This window comes from Epinephelus lanceolatus, chromosome 14 (genome assembly GCF_041903045.1).
Source record: "Epinephelus lanceolatus isolate andai-2023 chromosome 14, ASM4190304v1, whole genome shotgun sequence".
NCBI classification, from domain to species: domain Eukaryota; kingdom Metazoa; phylum Chordata; class Actinopteri; order Perciformes; family Serranidae; genus Epinephelus; species Epinephelus lanceolatus.
In genome coordinates, this window is record NC_135747.1 from 25,313,964 (window position 1) to 25,330,382 (window position 16,419).

A 16,419-nucleotide genomic window follows, 5' to 3' on the forward strand; every position below is an offset into this window, starting at 1 on the left:
TCCCATAAGATTGTAAAGCCAAACCCTGTTCTTTTTTCCTAAACCCAACTACATGCTTTTGTTGCCTAAACCTAAACAAGTGTGCATGATGGCAAAATGTTTGTTGTTGAGGGAAAAAAAAAGTCAATTCACCGTGTTGTACTGATGTAGTACGTTTATTTTGAAAGAGAAACGGTAAATTTCCTGTGAAAACGGAAGTGTATGTTGACACAGTGTCCCAGAACGTCAACAACCAACGCACCCAGGGTACTTTTCACATCGTATCCGGACATTGGAAGACCTCTGTAAGGATGCTTTCTATATTATGCCACAATAGCAATCTAGAAAAACTGACTTTTTGTGGATGTAAATTGATGGTGCACAATTGGGGCGGCTGTGGCTCAGAGGTAGAGCGGGTCGTCCACCAATCAAAAGATCAGCGGTTCGATCCCAGGCTCCTCCAGGCTGCATGTCGAAGTATCCTTGAGCAAAATACTGAACCCCAAATTGCTCCCGATGGCTGTTCCATCGGTGTGTGAGTGTGTTAAAACTGAGTAGCAGGTGGCACCTTGTATGGTAGCCTCGGCCACCAGTGTATGAATGTGTGTGTGAATGGGTGAACGTGACTCGTAGTGTAAAAAGCGCTTTGAGTGGTCACTAGATGACTAGAAAGGCACTATACAAATGCAGGTCCATTTACAATTGCCCATTTATGTTACATGACATACATCACTGCGGTCTGTTTTGTCGTCTGCAGCGTTTTCTTTCAACACTGGACCAGCTTCAGAAACTGTTGTCTCCATTAGTCAATTAGACACAAAAGCATGTGAAATTAGGGTTCAGGTTGAAAAATACCAGAGTTACCCCTTTAAAGCTGCAATAAGGAGCATTTTTATATTAATGGTGGATCAAAAAATGATGTGTATGTATACAGGTGTCCTTAATAATGATGAATCCACAAAGAATTATCACCCAAGTTTGCAGATCCCTTCAGCTCTATGGAGCATTTTAGTGTCTTTCAGCTAATTGTTTTGGTTTTACTCTCATCAATCTCTAGCCTGGAAATCCAGACTCAAATCTAGAAAGATTTTGAGTCTGGCCCTCACCGATACACCCTTCCTACCCAAGGGGTGGCACTAACTGAGGCATTTCAAATGGCGCTGCACGCAATTAGGTAGCACAATGGCCAATCAGAGCAAAAAAACAAGGTGACATATTCATTGCACTAAGCCCCTCTCTCAAGGAAAAAGATAAGTGTAGTTGGCTTAGCGTTTCTTCCAAAGCTAAATTGAATGGGCGCAGTCCTTCGGCAGCTGCCATCTTGGCTGTTTACTTTTGGACTCCTACGGCGCAGCGCTGTCATCATCATGTTACGCCCGCCCAGAGCCCGCCTCTGTCAGATAGACTGATCTGATTGGTCCGATAGGCGATTCAGCGGGCTCTGCTCGTTGGGGCCAGATCCCCGTGCAGAGCAAATTAGAATTTGCTAGGGGCGGGGCATCTGGATTTCAAGGTTAATCAATCTCATCATTCATGATCATTCTCATCATTAGCGTCATTTATGGACGCAATCTACCCAGCGTCAAGCAGCAGGCAGAAAAAGTTAGCAACAAGCTGGTGAACATATTGGAGCATTCAGACAGATATTTGTCTCAAGAGGTGGTGGAGACCCAACACAGAGCTAAAAGGAGAGTATTGGACTTCATCAACTCAGCACAAATTCCAAATTGTTATTAATGCTGTTCTGCTAACAAGCTCACCATATCAACTCCAAAGGTAATAATACAGTATGTCAGTGTTTTGTTCACAGCTTGTTTCTGATGCCCCCAAGTAGCTAAAAAATCAATGAATGGAGTTTCAACTATAAAATGACATATACAATATCAGTCTGTATTTGTTTGTGACTCAGTGCTCTCTGCAAATTCCAGTATGACTGTTGAAACAAATCTTTTCCCTGTGATAGATGGGCTTTTTTTGCAGTGAATTTAAATGAAGGAGAATTCGCTGCCTCCAAATCTTTCCATAACTGTCTTCATCAGAGTTTCACCGCCTGTGTTAGTTATTTGCTCCTTCAGTGCCTCTTGTGGCTTTACTGATGCTGATTACCTCCGCCTCAAGATTGGGTAGTATTTCAAAATAGACAGCTTATCAAGATGAGTGACAAGTTGGAGCACAGACTTAACCAGCCTGGGTGGAGTGGGCAAAGACTAAAAATACATTTCCTGCCTTAAGACAAAAACAAGCAGCTTGTCAGTTTGTGCATGGGGAAAAGGCAAATTGCTTACTTGAGTCTTGAAAGTAGATATCATTGCCGTTGTAAGCATTTTTCAGTTTGTTGGTCATCACTCTCAGAGCCATGATCTGCTGGCGGATGAAGGTGTCTGGGCGAGTGATGTCCACGACCACCTCTGGGTTATTCACCTGGTTGGTCAGTCCATCCTTTTGGACTTCAGGGAAGTACCTTTAGGTTAGAGATACAACAAATACAATACACTTGATGTCTTATCTTTGACAAGAAACTTGTTAAACATACAAAATGTTATTTTCTGCCATTAGGGTCTCTTAATCTAAGCAAAAATAAAAGACGTAGCAATGCTGTTGTTGCAGTCAGTTTCTCGTGGTTAGGACTCCTTCAGGTTTATTGTTCCAGAGCCGAATTTGCGGCAAACACACGGACCTGGTGATTTAAATCAGTAAAAACACTGAAGAAAGCATATTTATGTTTCTCCGATGCTGTTCAGCTTGTTGTGGAGGCGGTGCGAGCCCTCTACCTGCTAATGTATGCTCATCTTTTTTCTCTGACAACTTAAGATCCAAGTGTTCAGGAGCTTTTTGCCAGGAGCTGAATTATCACAGAGGTCTCCTCCTTTACAAAACAAACAAATCCTGTGATTTAAATTGGTAAAAACACTGAATAAAGCAGTTTCTTGTTAAAAATGAGTGTTTCTCTGGCCCAGTTTGGAACGGGAGGGGCTGGAGCCAGGTTGCGCTAACGTTGGGTCAACTTGTTTCTTTGGTAATTTAACATTTAGCCTAAAATCCCAGTATTTTTAGAGCTTTTTGTAGGCAGTTACAACCCTGATGCATGCATGTGCAAAGGGGATATGACGCCAAATCAAACAAACCATGTTCTTGATTAAAATGACAGATTTCTCAGGGTTTAAAAATGGTTTGAAACACATGGAATAATGTAAGTACGCAACTAAAAAAATATACATAACATTGGCCTTGTCGTTTTTTGAGAGAACAGTTACATTGGGGTGTCTATAGATATAACCAAGTTAAATTTAAGACTTTTTAAGACCTTTTTAATACCACCTTATATGGAATTTAAGACCAAATCTGCAATGGAAACACACATTATATAGCCTATATATATGTGTGTGTGTGTGTATATGTGTGTGACACACGTGTTTCCAAGTCAACACGCTGATGTCAGTTCAAAATGAACAGTAAGGAAAAATGACAACATTTAGGTGAGTTTAAGTTTAATTTGTTTAATGTAAAAAGAAAACAAAACCTTATCACTGTCCTAAATACTATTCATTATTGCAATTATTTAGTTTGTCCAATGATTGTAAACGCTCACTGGATCTGTCAGGCTGGAGAAATTTTTGTGGTAATGTGCCCAAAAATATTTAAGAACCATTGAATCTGAATTTAAAACATTTTAAGACTTTTTAAGTACCTGTAGACACCCTGTGTATATTACGTTTTTAAAAAGGAGAAAGAATCCACTGAACACTCCAGACAAACTTATTAAAGACTCTGAGCTCTCTGAATTCTCATAATCTGAAGTCTTTAAGAATGACCAGAGAAAAGCTGAGGGTAGACTGAGGACAAGATGTTTTGTTGTCTTAAGCTATGCGTCTAATCCTCATACAGCACTTGAGAATAGCTCTTTGAGGTTGTAACGTTTGCAAAACTTGACCAAATCATGTGGGGTAACGTTCTGACACACTTGGGAGACATTTCTCTGGGGAAAACATGTCAGCTGCCTGCATTCCTGTCTGATAAATAAGCAGCAGGCCATCATGTGAGGGCATTCCACACAACAGCATTTGTTTCCCATAAGCCCAGGTCACTGTGGGTGATATACACCTCTGAAATCTTGGAAACATTTCCACTGGTGATAGTTTTTTGTTCACAGAAAATAGCAGCAGCTTCCAGATCCAATATCAATACGCAGGGTTAAATGGTCAGCTTTAAGCTTTATTCAAAGAATTTAAAATGTGAATGCTGAGTGAACGTCTTTTGATCGTACCGTTGATGTCATGAATGAAAGGAGCAGAAATCAATTCACTGTGACCTCAGCCATGGCTGCGGGCATTTGGAGCGCTTACGCAAATATTTTCCTTGAAAGTGAAATCAGAACCGGGGCGCACCATGCTGGTTGCACATTTTAAATAAGAATAAAAACACAGTTTCATAAAACAACACTGACAAAAATGCAAAAAGCCTTTTGAGAAGCAAATTATAACATACACTAAAGAGAGAATCCAATGCAGAATGATCAGCTTCCTATTTGTTTAGTTGATGAATAACAGGCCAAGTATGCCAAGCTCTTGTGCATCTTAGTTTAAATCTGTGAAAGTAAATAATCTGGCTCTTAATTCCAGGATTAGACTGATTAACAAAGCTGAACAGACTTTGGACTTCTCAGCAACCTTTTGTATTAGTCTGCATTCGTCCCCGGGCCCTGGTGCACTTACCTGCCCTTGGTGTGTCCATTCCAGCACTCCTCATCGCTGGCATTTCCAGCGGTCACTCTGTCCTCCACACACATCGCCTCGGGCAGGTTGGACCAAAATTTCTTTGACAGCTTCAGTTTTTCTTTTATGTCGACCACCTAAGCAAAGACAGGGGTCGTTACAATACGGGGAAACAAAGTCTGTGTTCCAGTGTAGTTGCAGCAGCTGGAAATATAAAAAAGAAACACGCACATTGGTACACAATCTGTTTTAATAAGACATTATTTATCCCAAGCATGAACATAAGTAAAAAAGATAGCACAGAGTGTGACTGATGCCTTTTCTTTAACAAGTTGCTGACAACCCTCCCACACACCCTCACTCCTTTATTTACGCTGTAGCCCTCAAAGCATTACAACAATATTCCTAATTACCATATATCCTTGCAAACGCATCTGAGAGAAAATACATGCACTGAAAGATAACCTTGAAGTTTCTGGTAGATGACAAACGTTAGGTATGAATCTCGCATTTGTGTCGACTTAACCAACTGAGCTTTAGTCTTTTTAAAAGTCATCTCATTTGTGAACTCATTATAAAACTGCCCCACCATCACTTACTACCGCATCTTATCAAAGGGATTATAAATCTTGGGATTTAACCCTGAGACATCTTAACTGTCTCTGACTCTCCAAAAAAATGATTTGGGTTTAATTTTCCCTCCGCATCGACTATCGAATGTTTGCATCATGAAAAGTAAGACCATGCAGGCTCGCAGCAATAATTTCAGCTTGAATGTCAGACTTAAATGCTCCTTTGCATCCTGGCCATGTGACACAGTCAGATATCGTTTCCTGACTTGAGCCTGTTGAACTCCAATCTTTCATCAAACACAGAATTTGACATATTTCAGTGAAGCTGAGGGAAAGCCTGATAGCAGCAGGTTGGCCCCATTATCTTTTTCCGTCTGACTTGCTGTTGGCTTACGTGAAATTGTAGTGAACCTGAGCAGAACATGAAAGGTGCTGTACTGACTGTGTGACGCTGCTGTAGGCCCTGACTCTGCTTTTGATGTGTTAATCCTGTCACACTGATGCCAAAGCACTTCAGCAGCTCTGATACTGCCCAGAGGGTCAAGGCTGCACTCAATGCAAGAGATTGACTGGCAATGTTTGACTAAACCTCGCACATTAAGTTTAGTTTAACAAGTGAGAGATTCGCAGTATTTCTCGGGATCTGCTGGCAAAACCAGGACCTGTGAAAAGTGTGAATTAAACCGGGAATGACAAACTCACCTTTAGGTAATGCAAATATTTAATTAGCACCTCCACTAAACACAGCACTGCCATGTTTAATGTGGCTAAAAATAGATGAACAGTTCCCTTGATTAATGGGCTGAGATGGTTAACAATGGCTTAATTATCACATTTCACAATATCCTATAATATCCTACATAAAGCTGTACTCAGAGTGACTGAACACTTAAGGTCTCCTATTGCAACGAACCACAACAAACACGTAGTCTTAGCAGTTGTATAAAACTCCCAATTGAGACGGATAACTTAAAGAAATCCACTGAGATCTAAATAAAAGTACTTGAAAAAACCTCAAAAGTCCAGTGCTTAAAGGAGAAGAGTTTAAAAAGAAGAGAGAAAGCTGAGCCCTTTCTCACAATAATAAATATGCCTCTGGGAAAAGTCTGCCTCTCACTTCATTGCGCATTGCCCATGAATAAATAATACGACTGCAACAAGCAGCCCTGGCATGCAACCAGCTGCAGTGCTCACTAGATGGCACTATGTCTTTGAGGAATGGGCGACACATGAAAGCAACCAAAAAGGGGAAACACAGAGGGAACCAAAGTGAGAAAATACATTTCAAATTGAACCCAATTATGTTTACTAATGATGTTTCTTTCATGTCAAACGTCACATTTACATGAATCTGCATGTTGTCTAATGTGAAGACTTCACTTGCCATGGCAACAGATGCAATTAGGAAGGCTAATGAAAGGCTTGCCTCCACACAAATCTACAGTATTAACAGGGAAACAGTGTCCACATTATCAACCCGGTACGGTGATGGTATGTGGGGAAGGAGAGAGCAAGTGTGTGTGGAGCAGCCATCCTCATTATAATCAGCCTGCCTATTACTGACAGGGTTGATATTCTCATTAAAAATCACAATGAAGATCACAGGCAAAACAGCCCCCCTGTTCCCCTCACGTCAGGATATTACAGTGTATTTGTTTTCAGTGACAACGGAACAGATGACTATTATCATCAAGTGTGATAGCTATCTCAATTCATGGTGACATTAAAGGTGTTATTAGTGTGTGATACCTATGGTTCTCTAATAAGGGCTGACAAGGCAGTTGATAGAAACACTTACGCACTGGATGTGCGAGCCATGATCATATGTATTATAATTTTCCCCTTCAAAGGACCTCATGAGCTTGTGAACTTCATTAGTAAAATATTAAAACACTGCCAACATACAGTATGCATCTTAAGGTATTAGAAGTGCTGGGGAAAGACTTCTCTATGCATAAGCTGTGCAGATGTTTTCCACTGAATTTTTTTATACTGATAGTGATGTTTTAAATATGACACATACCCATATTTCCACACACACACTCCTGCTTAGCACATAAATGTGCTTATCGCTGTCAAGTGAAAAAACATGAGTCTCCAAATTTGGTAATTTTGAATTTTCTGAAAAACTGAGGGATTTGGTTTCCTGTCATGCTTTGATATAAACTCTCATATTTCTTGTTTGACAGAAAATGGGGGAAATGCATTAGGTTTACTGGAACAAACAAAGAACACTGACACAAATATTCACCTACATTAGCTGCACTATTACTTCATATGATATACATTATTACTTTTCATTATTATACATGTAATATATTACATCAACACCTTTGACAGCCAATAAACAAGTTCTGATTGCTACACTGTAACTTCAGTTTGGATCTAGTCTAGGATTTCTCTTCCCTGAGCTTTCCTGTCTCTCGCTTTCATTTTTCAAATCGTCTTATAAGTCTTTGACAGTCATAAGTATTGCATAGATTATAAATATCTTGTGTTCCCTTTAAGTGTTTGCTCTTGGAAGGACAGTATGACATTAGAAAACCTTGTACGTGATATAAGTAAGATTTACTTTAGGAAGGTTATTCTCTGGTATGTACAGTATTTGTGCCTTTTAGAATTCATTCATTCTTTCTTGTTATCCTGTTAAGGGTCACAAGGGGGCTGGAGCCTATCCCAGCTGACACTGGATGAGAGGCAGGGTACACCCTGGACAGGTCGCCGGACTATCACAGGACTGACACATAGAGACAGACAACCATTCACACTCACATTCACACATATGGACAATTTAGGGTCACCAATTAACCTGCATGTCTTTGGACTGTGGGAGGAAGCCGGAGTACCCTTAGTCCCTTACACAGACGCCGATGATGTCAGCACGCTGGCTGAGGTAAGGGAGGCTGGTCACGCGAGACTGATCACTGAGAGAACATGCAGACTCTGCACAGAAGGGCTTGTTATATCATATTCAATATGACGTTGATTATCAGGTGCAGTCTGCTTTTTCCACCATTTTAGTTCATTTTTTGTAACTCTTACAATTATCTTACTCCTATTGTTACTCTATTAGGCACTGGTTTTGCTTTTGCTCCTTGAAAACACTTCTTATCTAGTATATTTTGCCAGATATTTCATGCTCTGTTGTTTCTAAAACTGGGCCCAGTGAGTGACCCTGACCCGGGGAACTCACTGGTTGTTCTGGTTGTGAATATTAAATTGTGGCTACTGTACTTACTGTTACTGTAATTTGAAGCCTTCTCTGGAACAAGAATTTCCTTAGGGATAAATTAAGTTCTATTGAACTGAAATGAATTGAATTCTTTAAAAATAAAAATATTGGCAATATTTAATTTTAATGACAAGTACTGTATTTTGCATTACAAGTTAGAGTAACTTTGTTAACTAAGAGTAACTTCCACGTTACAGTTGTAGTTTCGATTGTATGCTTTACTTGTGAGTGTATGAAGGCTATAAAGATTAAAGTGATCAAAAAATAGATAACACTTTCTATGAATGTCATGTTTTTAATGCATTATAAGACCATTCACAAGACATAATGCATTCATTGGCTTTATAAAACTCATTCATTCATTCATTTTCCGTAACCGCTTAACCTGTTAGGCCGGAGGGAACACACGCTGAGGAGAACATGCAAACTCTGCACAGAAGGGCTCCCCCACACTGGGTTCGGACCAGGAACCCTCTTAGTGAAATGAAAACTTTGAACAGGGTTTACAGAGTATCATAAGTGATGGATATATTGTATCATACGTTCAGAATTTTTCCAAAACATACAATTCACATTTTCATTAAACTGACAATAACACCATCACACTAAACACTGTAGCCAATAGCAGAGAGACTGAGGTCGTACTGGGAAACCTCCAAGGTCAGGTGTGCAAAAGAGAGTGAAGCAGTGTGCTATTGTAAGTCAGCATGTGAGCTCAGCCAAGCTACACATGGTAAAGATAAATTGAAAAATAACTCTTTCAACCCAAAATCAGTGCAGTCACAGTTTAAGGCTTTTATCCAGCAGCGAGGAAATGCTGTAAACTTCACTTTTTAACAATTATAAACCGAATATTACCTCAAGTCATTCAACCGACAACCAATAACATGAAATCTATGTTTTCTGCTCAGCCTGTATTCCAAAATTGGAAAATAAAGATGACTTTAATGATCATGGAAGTTTTTTATAGCTTACACTTTACTTGCAGCCAGCAAATACTGCAAATATGTCCTCATAATTGTATTAAAGTAACCTTACGCAGTGCTGTCCCTTTACTTACAGCTCACAAAGTCATGCCGCAGTGTATTATTATTTAAGTGTACGGGCCATTATTCCTTTACAGTAACTCAGAATGTATAAATTGTTATGATAGAGCAGTTCTCTAGGTGTCTATAACTCTCTGAGGTGATGGTAATTATAATGTGGTGTATAAAACAGGATTTTTTTCTCTTTTAACTTTAAATACATTATGTCTGCCTTATATAACATTAAATAAACCTTCTTATAAGTTGTCATGCATGATTATAAACATGTGTAAAGCCTTACATATGTATTACAATGTCTCTTAAATGCGCTTACAATACAGACATTGACCATTATCGGAAGTGTTCCCAAAAATACTTGTATATCTTAAGATAAACAAATCTTTTAAAAGTCCATTAGACTATCTGAAATATTTAACATTTTGCTTTAAGTCCCCATATTAAGTATTAATGAGCTGTACACAAACATTTCATAAATGGTTTATAATACAGTAATGCAGTGGTTCCCTATTGGTCCAGCCACAGGATCCAGATTTCTCCTTAGTCATTAGTTCAAGGTCCACACAGTTTAATACATTCAGCGTCATACTTGCATTTGGCCATGTCATCGTGCTAGTTTGCTGTCTCTGTCAGGTAGGTGTCCATTAGTAACTTGCTCGACAGCAGGAAACGGCACTTCAAAATAAAAGCTCTGTGCTGGAAATTCACTGTACTTAAAAATAAGTGTGTTTTTTACAAACTTGACACATTTGTGAGTCACTTCAGTCCATACGGAATGGACCTGGGACCTACTTTTGGACCATGACCCACTAGTTGGGAACCACTGTTAAAATGTACAGTATATGTCACATTTATAACTGTATGCTGTCACTGATTCACCAGACTCCACTTGGGAGTTACACAGGAGTTATATTTGTTGACCAGTACTGTATATTAATAAACACTTAGATCTGCTTACATTTTAGTGTGTTAAAACCCATTTATTAAATCTAATATCCCACTTATGAATGCTAAATAGGAGGACTTACTCCAGTGCTGCAGGAAAAAAGACCTGCTCATTGGAGAAGTTTTGGTTTTCACAGTGATAAATGTAATTAAATAATTGATTTTACCTACAGTACAACCCCACTTACCATATCATACTTCTTATTTTTTTCTTTTACATAACCTGATTCCTCTCTTTTTATCTCTTTCGCAAATGACTATAATAGCACCATCACATCTTTGTGAAGTCACACCTTAATGTTGTGTCAGTTTCTGTCTTCTACTGTTTTACATTAAAAGAAAGAACAGAATAAATCTCCGCTTTGCCAAGGTCTTTACAAGGGAGGCTCATCCTACAGGGCCTCACATGGCCTTGCTCTCGTTCTGTTTTATGCATCGCATCATCTATATTCTATATTTCTTAAAGGCATGATATATCATGTTCCCTACAATTTTGTAAAAATGCATGTCTGGAGATGTCTTAATGAACAAACTGCGATACAGTATTCTGCTACACATTAAGGACTGTTAAGGTTCTCAGTCATCTGGATAGATATTTATTAAGTCAAAGGCAACTGGGTTTACCATTTTAGTATTAACAGTTTAATATAATTTTCATTCATTATAAAACAGAGAACCCAGTTGTCTTTGACTCACAGTATAGTAGTTCTGCTACATGTTCACATCAGGGATTTAGGGATTTGTCTTTCACTTTGCACAATATACTGAACACATCAGTGAAAATTATAATGTAAAGGAGAAGTGTGGCATTATTCTAGCTTTATTAGTCAATAAATCCCAACAAAAGATCAAAATTAACACTGCTTTTATCTCGTGTTCAATACTTTATGACTCCTGGAACCCATCTGTTGGATTTAGCATCAGCAAATGTTACTCAAACAGGAGTAAATAGTGCTTTTGTTGGGGACTATTTTTAGCCGCGGATTAATACACATTTGGTGCTCAGGTGAGTATTCACAGGTGCAGGTTGGTGTATGTGGGATAGTGTCAAAGTCAAGACATACTAAACAAGTCCGAGACATGTCCAAGACCAGAGTGTATCGAGACCGAGCAGTCAGACCGAGTCCAACACTGCAGCGCACACTTACGATAAAGTGTGGAACGATCCACATTCACACAAAAACATCCACAGAAAACAAAGATTCTGGGACTGGGTGATATAAAAATATCACAATATTTTTGACTAAATACCTCATTATCGATGTTGCAACAACACTGTAGCGTCAACTATTGGTGCTTTCACAAAACATTTACACAATGAGATTCTTTTTTTAAAAACAAATTATTACCAGTAATGTAGATATATTGACCAGGAGGGTAAAGTAAGGCTGCAACTAACAATTATTTTCATCTGTTGTTTATTTTCTTAATTAATCGTTTAGTTGTTTGGTTTATAAAATGTCAGAAAATGGTAAAAAATGTTGATCAGTGTTCCCAAAAGCCCAAAATGACATCCTCAAATGTCTTGTTTTGTCCACAACCCAAAGATATTCAGTTTACTGTCATAGGGGAGTAAAGAAACAAGAAAAAAAATATCACATTTAAGATGCTAGAATCAAAGATTCTTTACTTTTTCTTTCTTAAAAAACTACTTAAATTGTTGCAACTCTCAACACTTACAACTGCAATACAAAATCAACGGCGATATCAAGTCTCATGATATCAATATACCAATATATTGCCCAGCCCTAGAAGATTCCTTGACATTTCCTCTTTTATTATCATGAAAAATGTGAAGCCATCAACAGTAATAAAAGTCTCAAATTAGAAATGAGTAAAGTTATTGGTTATATACTGATATCCCTGCAGTTGTGGTCTTGACTGGTCTTAAAATAAAATCCAGAGTTCTCTTTGACTGAAGCCAAGACAAGACCAAGTTAAACTGCGGCCAAGTCTGAGACGAGACCTCCAAAAAGCGCGCTTAAGACTGTGACTGATTTTGTGTACTACAACACTGATGTGAGATTGACTCAAAATTAAATACAGAAGCTGTGTTTATTGTAATAAAGGAATATGTCACCCAGTGCGTCCAGCTGATGTGATTTTAAGTTTTTGGACAACAATACAGCTTCAGGGCACAGAGGAATACTGCGAGCTATATCAGACTTTTTCTACAGAGATAATGAAAGGATTAATTCATTGTTGGTTCACATCTTTTCATGGGACTTGATAACAACGCCAAAAATACAAAATCTCACCAGACTTACCCTTTGAATGTTCTTGTGTTTGGCTTAAACAAGGACGGATGCATGATAAAGCACCATTTTAAACCTTGAGGATGAAAAGCTGCAGCAAGGTGTAACTTTGCCTGCTCTTCCTCCTCAGCCATATTTTTTATCTTTCGCCCTCTGTCTCCCTGCTTCCTGTCAGGAACCATATATTACTCCATGCTGTTTTTCCGCTGGCCCCCTTGCTTTGACGCTGGTCTCTTCTTTCTTTGGTCTTCCTCTCTCTTACCATAGTCCTAAGTGAAAGTGAAGTTTTCATGGCTAGCTGACTCGTGATCTTAGACCAGACTTCTATTCTAAAAAGCTTTGTGGGAAAAAGGCCCCCGGTCTTTCTTTCAACTGTGATATAACAGAGTGCGCTCAGTCGACTCTGGACTGTACAGCATCTGCCCTCTTCCATCTTTTCTCCTCCAGTACAACAATGGAAATGAGCTGCAGAGCATAATGGTAATTACTCGTATTTTTTCTGCCACATAAAGTGTCCAGAGGGATATATTTTCAGAGATGGCATATTATATAAGTATGTTTGAGCCATATATATATGTATCTCGACATAGGGAGCGGCCTCTAGTCCATGGAGTCCACCATGTTGTACTGCCATGTTCCTACAGTAGCCTGAAACGGACAAACTCCTGGCTTTAGATAGGGCCACTGGTGTTCTCGCGTCGGCCACTGTAGTCAGCAGCCCTTCTGCATCGAGCAGAGTATGTGAAACTGCTTTATTATATACTGCGTTAGTTTTAGGTGCTTTCAGACCTAGAGTTGTCTTGCTTTGGTCTGAATTAGGGACTAGTTTTGTTACAAAGATGCATAATTGCCTAGAGTTGGGTCATGTTCTCACGGCAGCATTTACAAGCGGACCAGATCAAATGCCTTGTGTGAGAAAGCTGCTCTTGATTGGTCAGAATTTCCATGTGGGAAAAATCCAGGAAGTAAACAAAACGCTGAAGAAGAGTACACTTGCAAGATAAATGTGACACTTTCTAATGTCACAATGGAGGAGCAACTACGCAGGTTGATTTTAGCGCTGGTCATCGTGGGCTATATTGCTGTCATTGTTCATTTTAGTCAAACCATACAGTTTGAAAACGAGGCGCGGCTCCAACTAGAAAACAATGTTTTGATGCACTGGATGTGCTGAATGTGCATATTAAGGCAGTACAGGAGGAGGTGCACATTAATAATCCTCCAGGACTCATGCGTCTTTTACCCAATAAATGCGTAATGCAACTGCAGATGGTTTGGATCGAGGTCGGAACATGTTCTGTTTGTAACCGGACCAAGACGGCCTCTTCAAGAAGGTCTCAGTCGGGTTGTTTTGGTGCGCACCTGAGTGCGATTGCTGTGTTCACACCCGCCCAAACAAACTAACTTAGGGGACAAACTGACTTGAGTTTGATTGAACCAAACCAAACAGGGCAGGTGTGAAAGCACCCTGGGAGGGGAAGAGACCTCAGCAGCTAACTAGACTCTTAATGTCTGGATCTTAAGTAAGGAAAAAAGGCGACCACACAAGAGCAGGTGCTGGGCTACCTGCCCATCCATCACATGCTGAACAGAGTTGGAGAAACACTGATTTCTTCAGTAATTCAGTATTCAATAAGTTTACCTTTTTTGCCTCATCCATTTGTTTTGAAGACATAAAGACCTCTGCAGATAATCCAGCTCCCAATAAAAACTTCTTCTGAGCAATGAACACTGATGGAATTCTAACCAGGACAAGTTTCAGCTGGTTGCAATCTGCAATCCTCACCACTAGATGTCACTAAATCCCCCTAAATCTGACACACTGTTCCTTTAATGTATGATTCAGTTCAGTCATAAATGCACTCAAATCAATCATCTAGAATTTCCTTCTCTGTCTATACCTGCTTTGTCTCCTTAGAAGCAGGGAAACAGGAAGTTTACCAAACAGCCAGAAGATTAATTCAGCTGTAAACAGAGCTGAAAAGTAGCACATAATGTATTACAGCTCACACAGCTTGACGTGCCATGATCCCAACATATCCTCACCTTTGCTTTTTTCCCCCCATCAAATACATCTACCCAAACATACTGGATATACAATACAATGTTTACCAGCTGTAAAAAAGTAATTGAATAGCTTGAATGGACAAACATGAGGAATTGTTGACGGAGAATAATTATTTCCAAAAACAGCAGCATGAGTCAACGAGATAATGGCGTGAGCAGGCTTAAAGTCTGTGTTTACAGATACTCCAAGCATTTCTTGCAATATTTATCATCGGTCTTGTTGTCGCACGTAAACAGGCAAGTCATGGGTATTTCTGTTAACGGGGTGGCAGCTGTGCGCCACCTTTCAGCTCAGCACAGACGTGTGAGCGAACTGTGCTTTGACCAGTGGTTTTCAGATGCCCTTGCCTATTCTCAGATCAAAAGCTGACGTGTCACCGGCTTTGAAGCTGCAGTCACACTCCTGGCAACAGCACAATGTCAGCCGCCTAAGCTCTTATCTGGCTGTGGGATGATGCCCGGACGTGCTATCTGCCTTTCAATAAAAAAAAAAAAAAATGTGGTCAGACTATCTCTGTAACTTTTAGTCTCAAAACACATCACGCTCACAGCGCTGCCAAAGCTGACCTACAGTGTTCAGCTGGCTGCTCTGTCAGCTGCTAAATCTCCCTTTCTCTCGCTCACACACACACACACACACACACACACACAAAAACCCCAGCTTATCAGGCATTCTGTCTCACTCTAGTTATAACACCTCTATCTTGTTAAATTAACAATTAGTCCTTTTTCAAGCAACTATCTGGGGATGTCGTCGCAGCTTGACACAGAGTATATCCCTCTGCTGCAAGTCTGAGCTAAATTAGTGCATGTTCAATCTAATCATAGACTCTGCAGCAGGTCTTACCACTAAACCACAAGGGGCAGACAACTCCTCGATCAACTTATTTTCCCTGGCAACTGCTCCTCCTGTCTGCGTTAAAATAGTTTTTCATTTGATACGAATGCAGTATTCTTCCTGCATCTCAATTACAGAGGTCAGGGAGTCGGTTCTGCTCATACCAAGACCTTGGCCATGCAGTGAGTCTCTCCCTGACCAGTGACCACTTTGAGGACGGGCAGAATAGTTTCTCACAAGGGGGAAGGCCACAGTAAGAATAACTCTGCCTCTTCATCACATTCTTGATCACGTTATATTGTTGACCGAGCCAGTCCGAAAAACTAATACACTCTCCTGTCTCAGCCCGGGAGCGCTGTGTGGTCATGTAGCCAACAGATCGACTGCCACAGTGTCGAGTATCAGGGTGCTGACGCCGTGTGGGTGCATGTCCCTGGACACGGCTATTTAATCTGGTGTCTAACACGTCATAAAGTCCTCCTCATTGGTTCAGGTCTACCCATAAACAGCAGATCCTCTCAACCAAGACCTGCCATCTGGACTCTAAAGCACTTTTAGCACATTAAAAATCGGTAGAGTAGAAATAATATTGGCTAGGCCAAAGCATACCAAGTAAATGACCTCTGTGATAATGTTTTCAGTAGCAGCCCCCCCCCCCCCCCCCCCCCCTTTGTCAGGTCTTGTTTTGTCCTTGTCTGGATACATTCACCTCAAAGGTGACTGGCAGTGTTGCTTGGAGCAGGTAACTACCAGAGTGCATATAGATGTGGGCTGTT

The 16,419-nt window shown here is 40.0% G+C and overlaps 1 protein-coding gene across 1 annotated transcript in view; it reads right to left on the reverse strand.

Moving 5' to 3' along the window:
• Nucleotides 1-16,419, reverse strand: part of LOC117251449 (glypican-6-like) — a 154,178-nt gene that overhangs the window by 3,088 nt on the left and 134,671 nt on the right. Inside the window, exons 7-8 of the mRNA XM_033617740.2 lie at nucleotides 4,692-4,828; nucleotides 2,265-2,440 (exon numbers count right to left, since the gene is read on the reverse strand). Coding sequence (XP_033473631.1) covers nucleotides 2,265-2,440; nucleotides 4,692-4,828 — 313 coding nt within the window. The remainder of the gene's footprint in view (nucleotides 1-2,264; nucleotides 2,441-4,691; nucleotides 4,829-16,419) is intronic.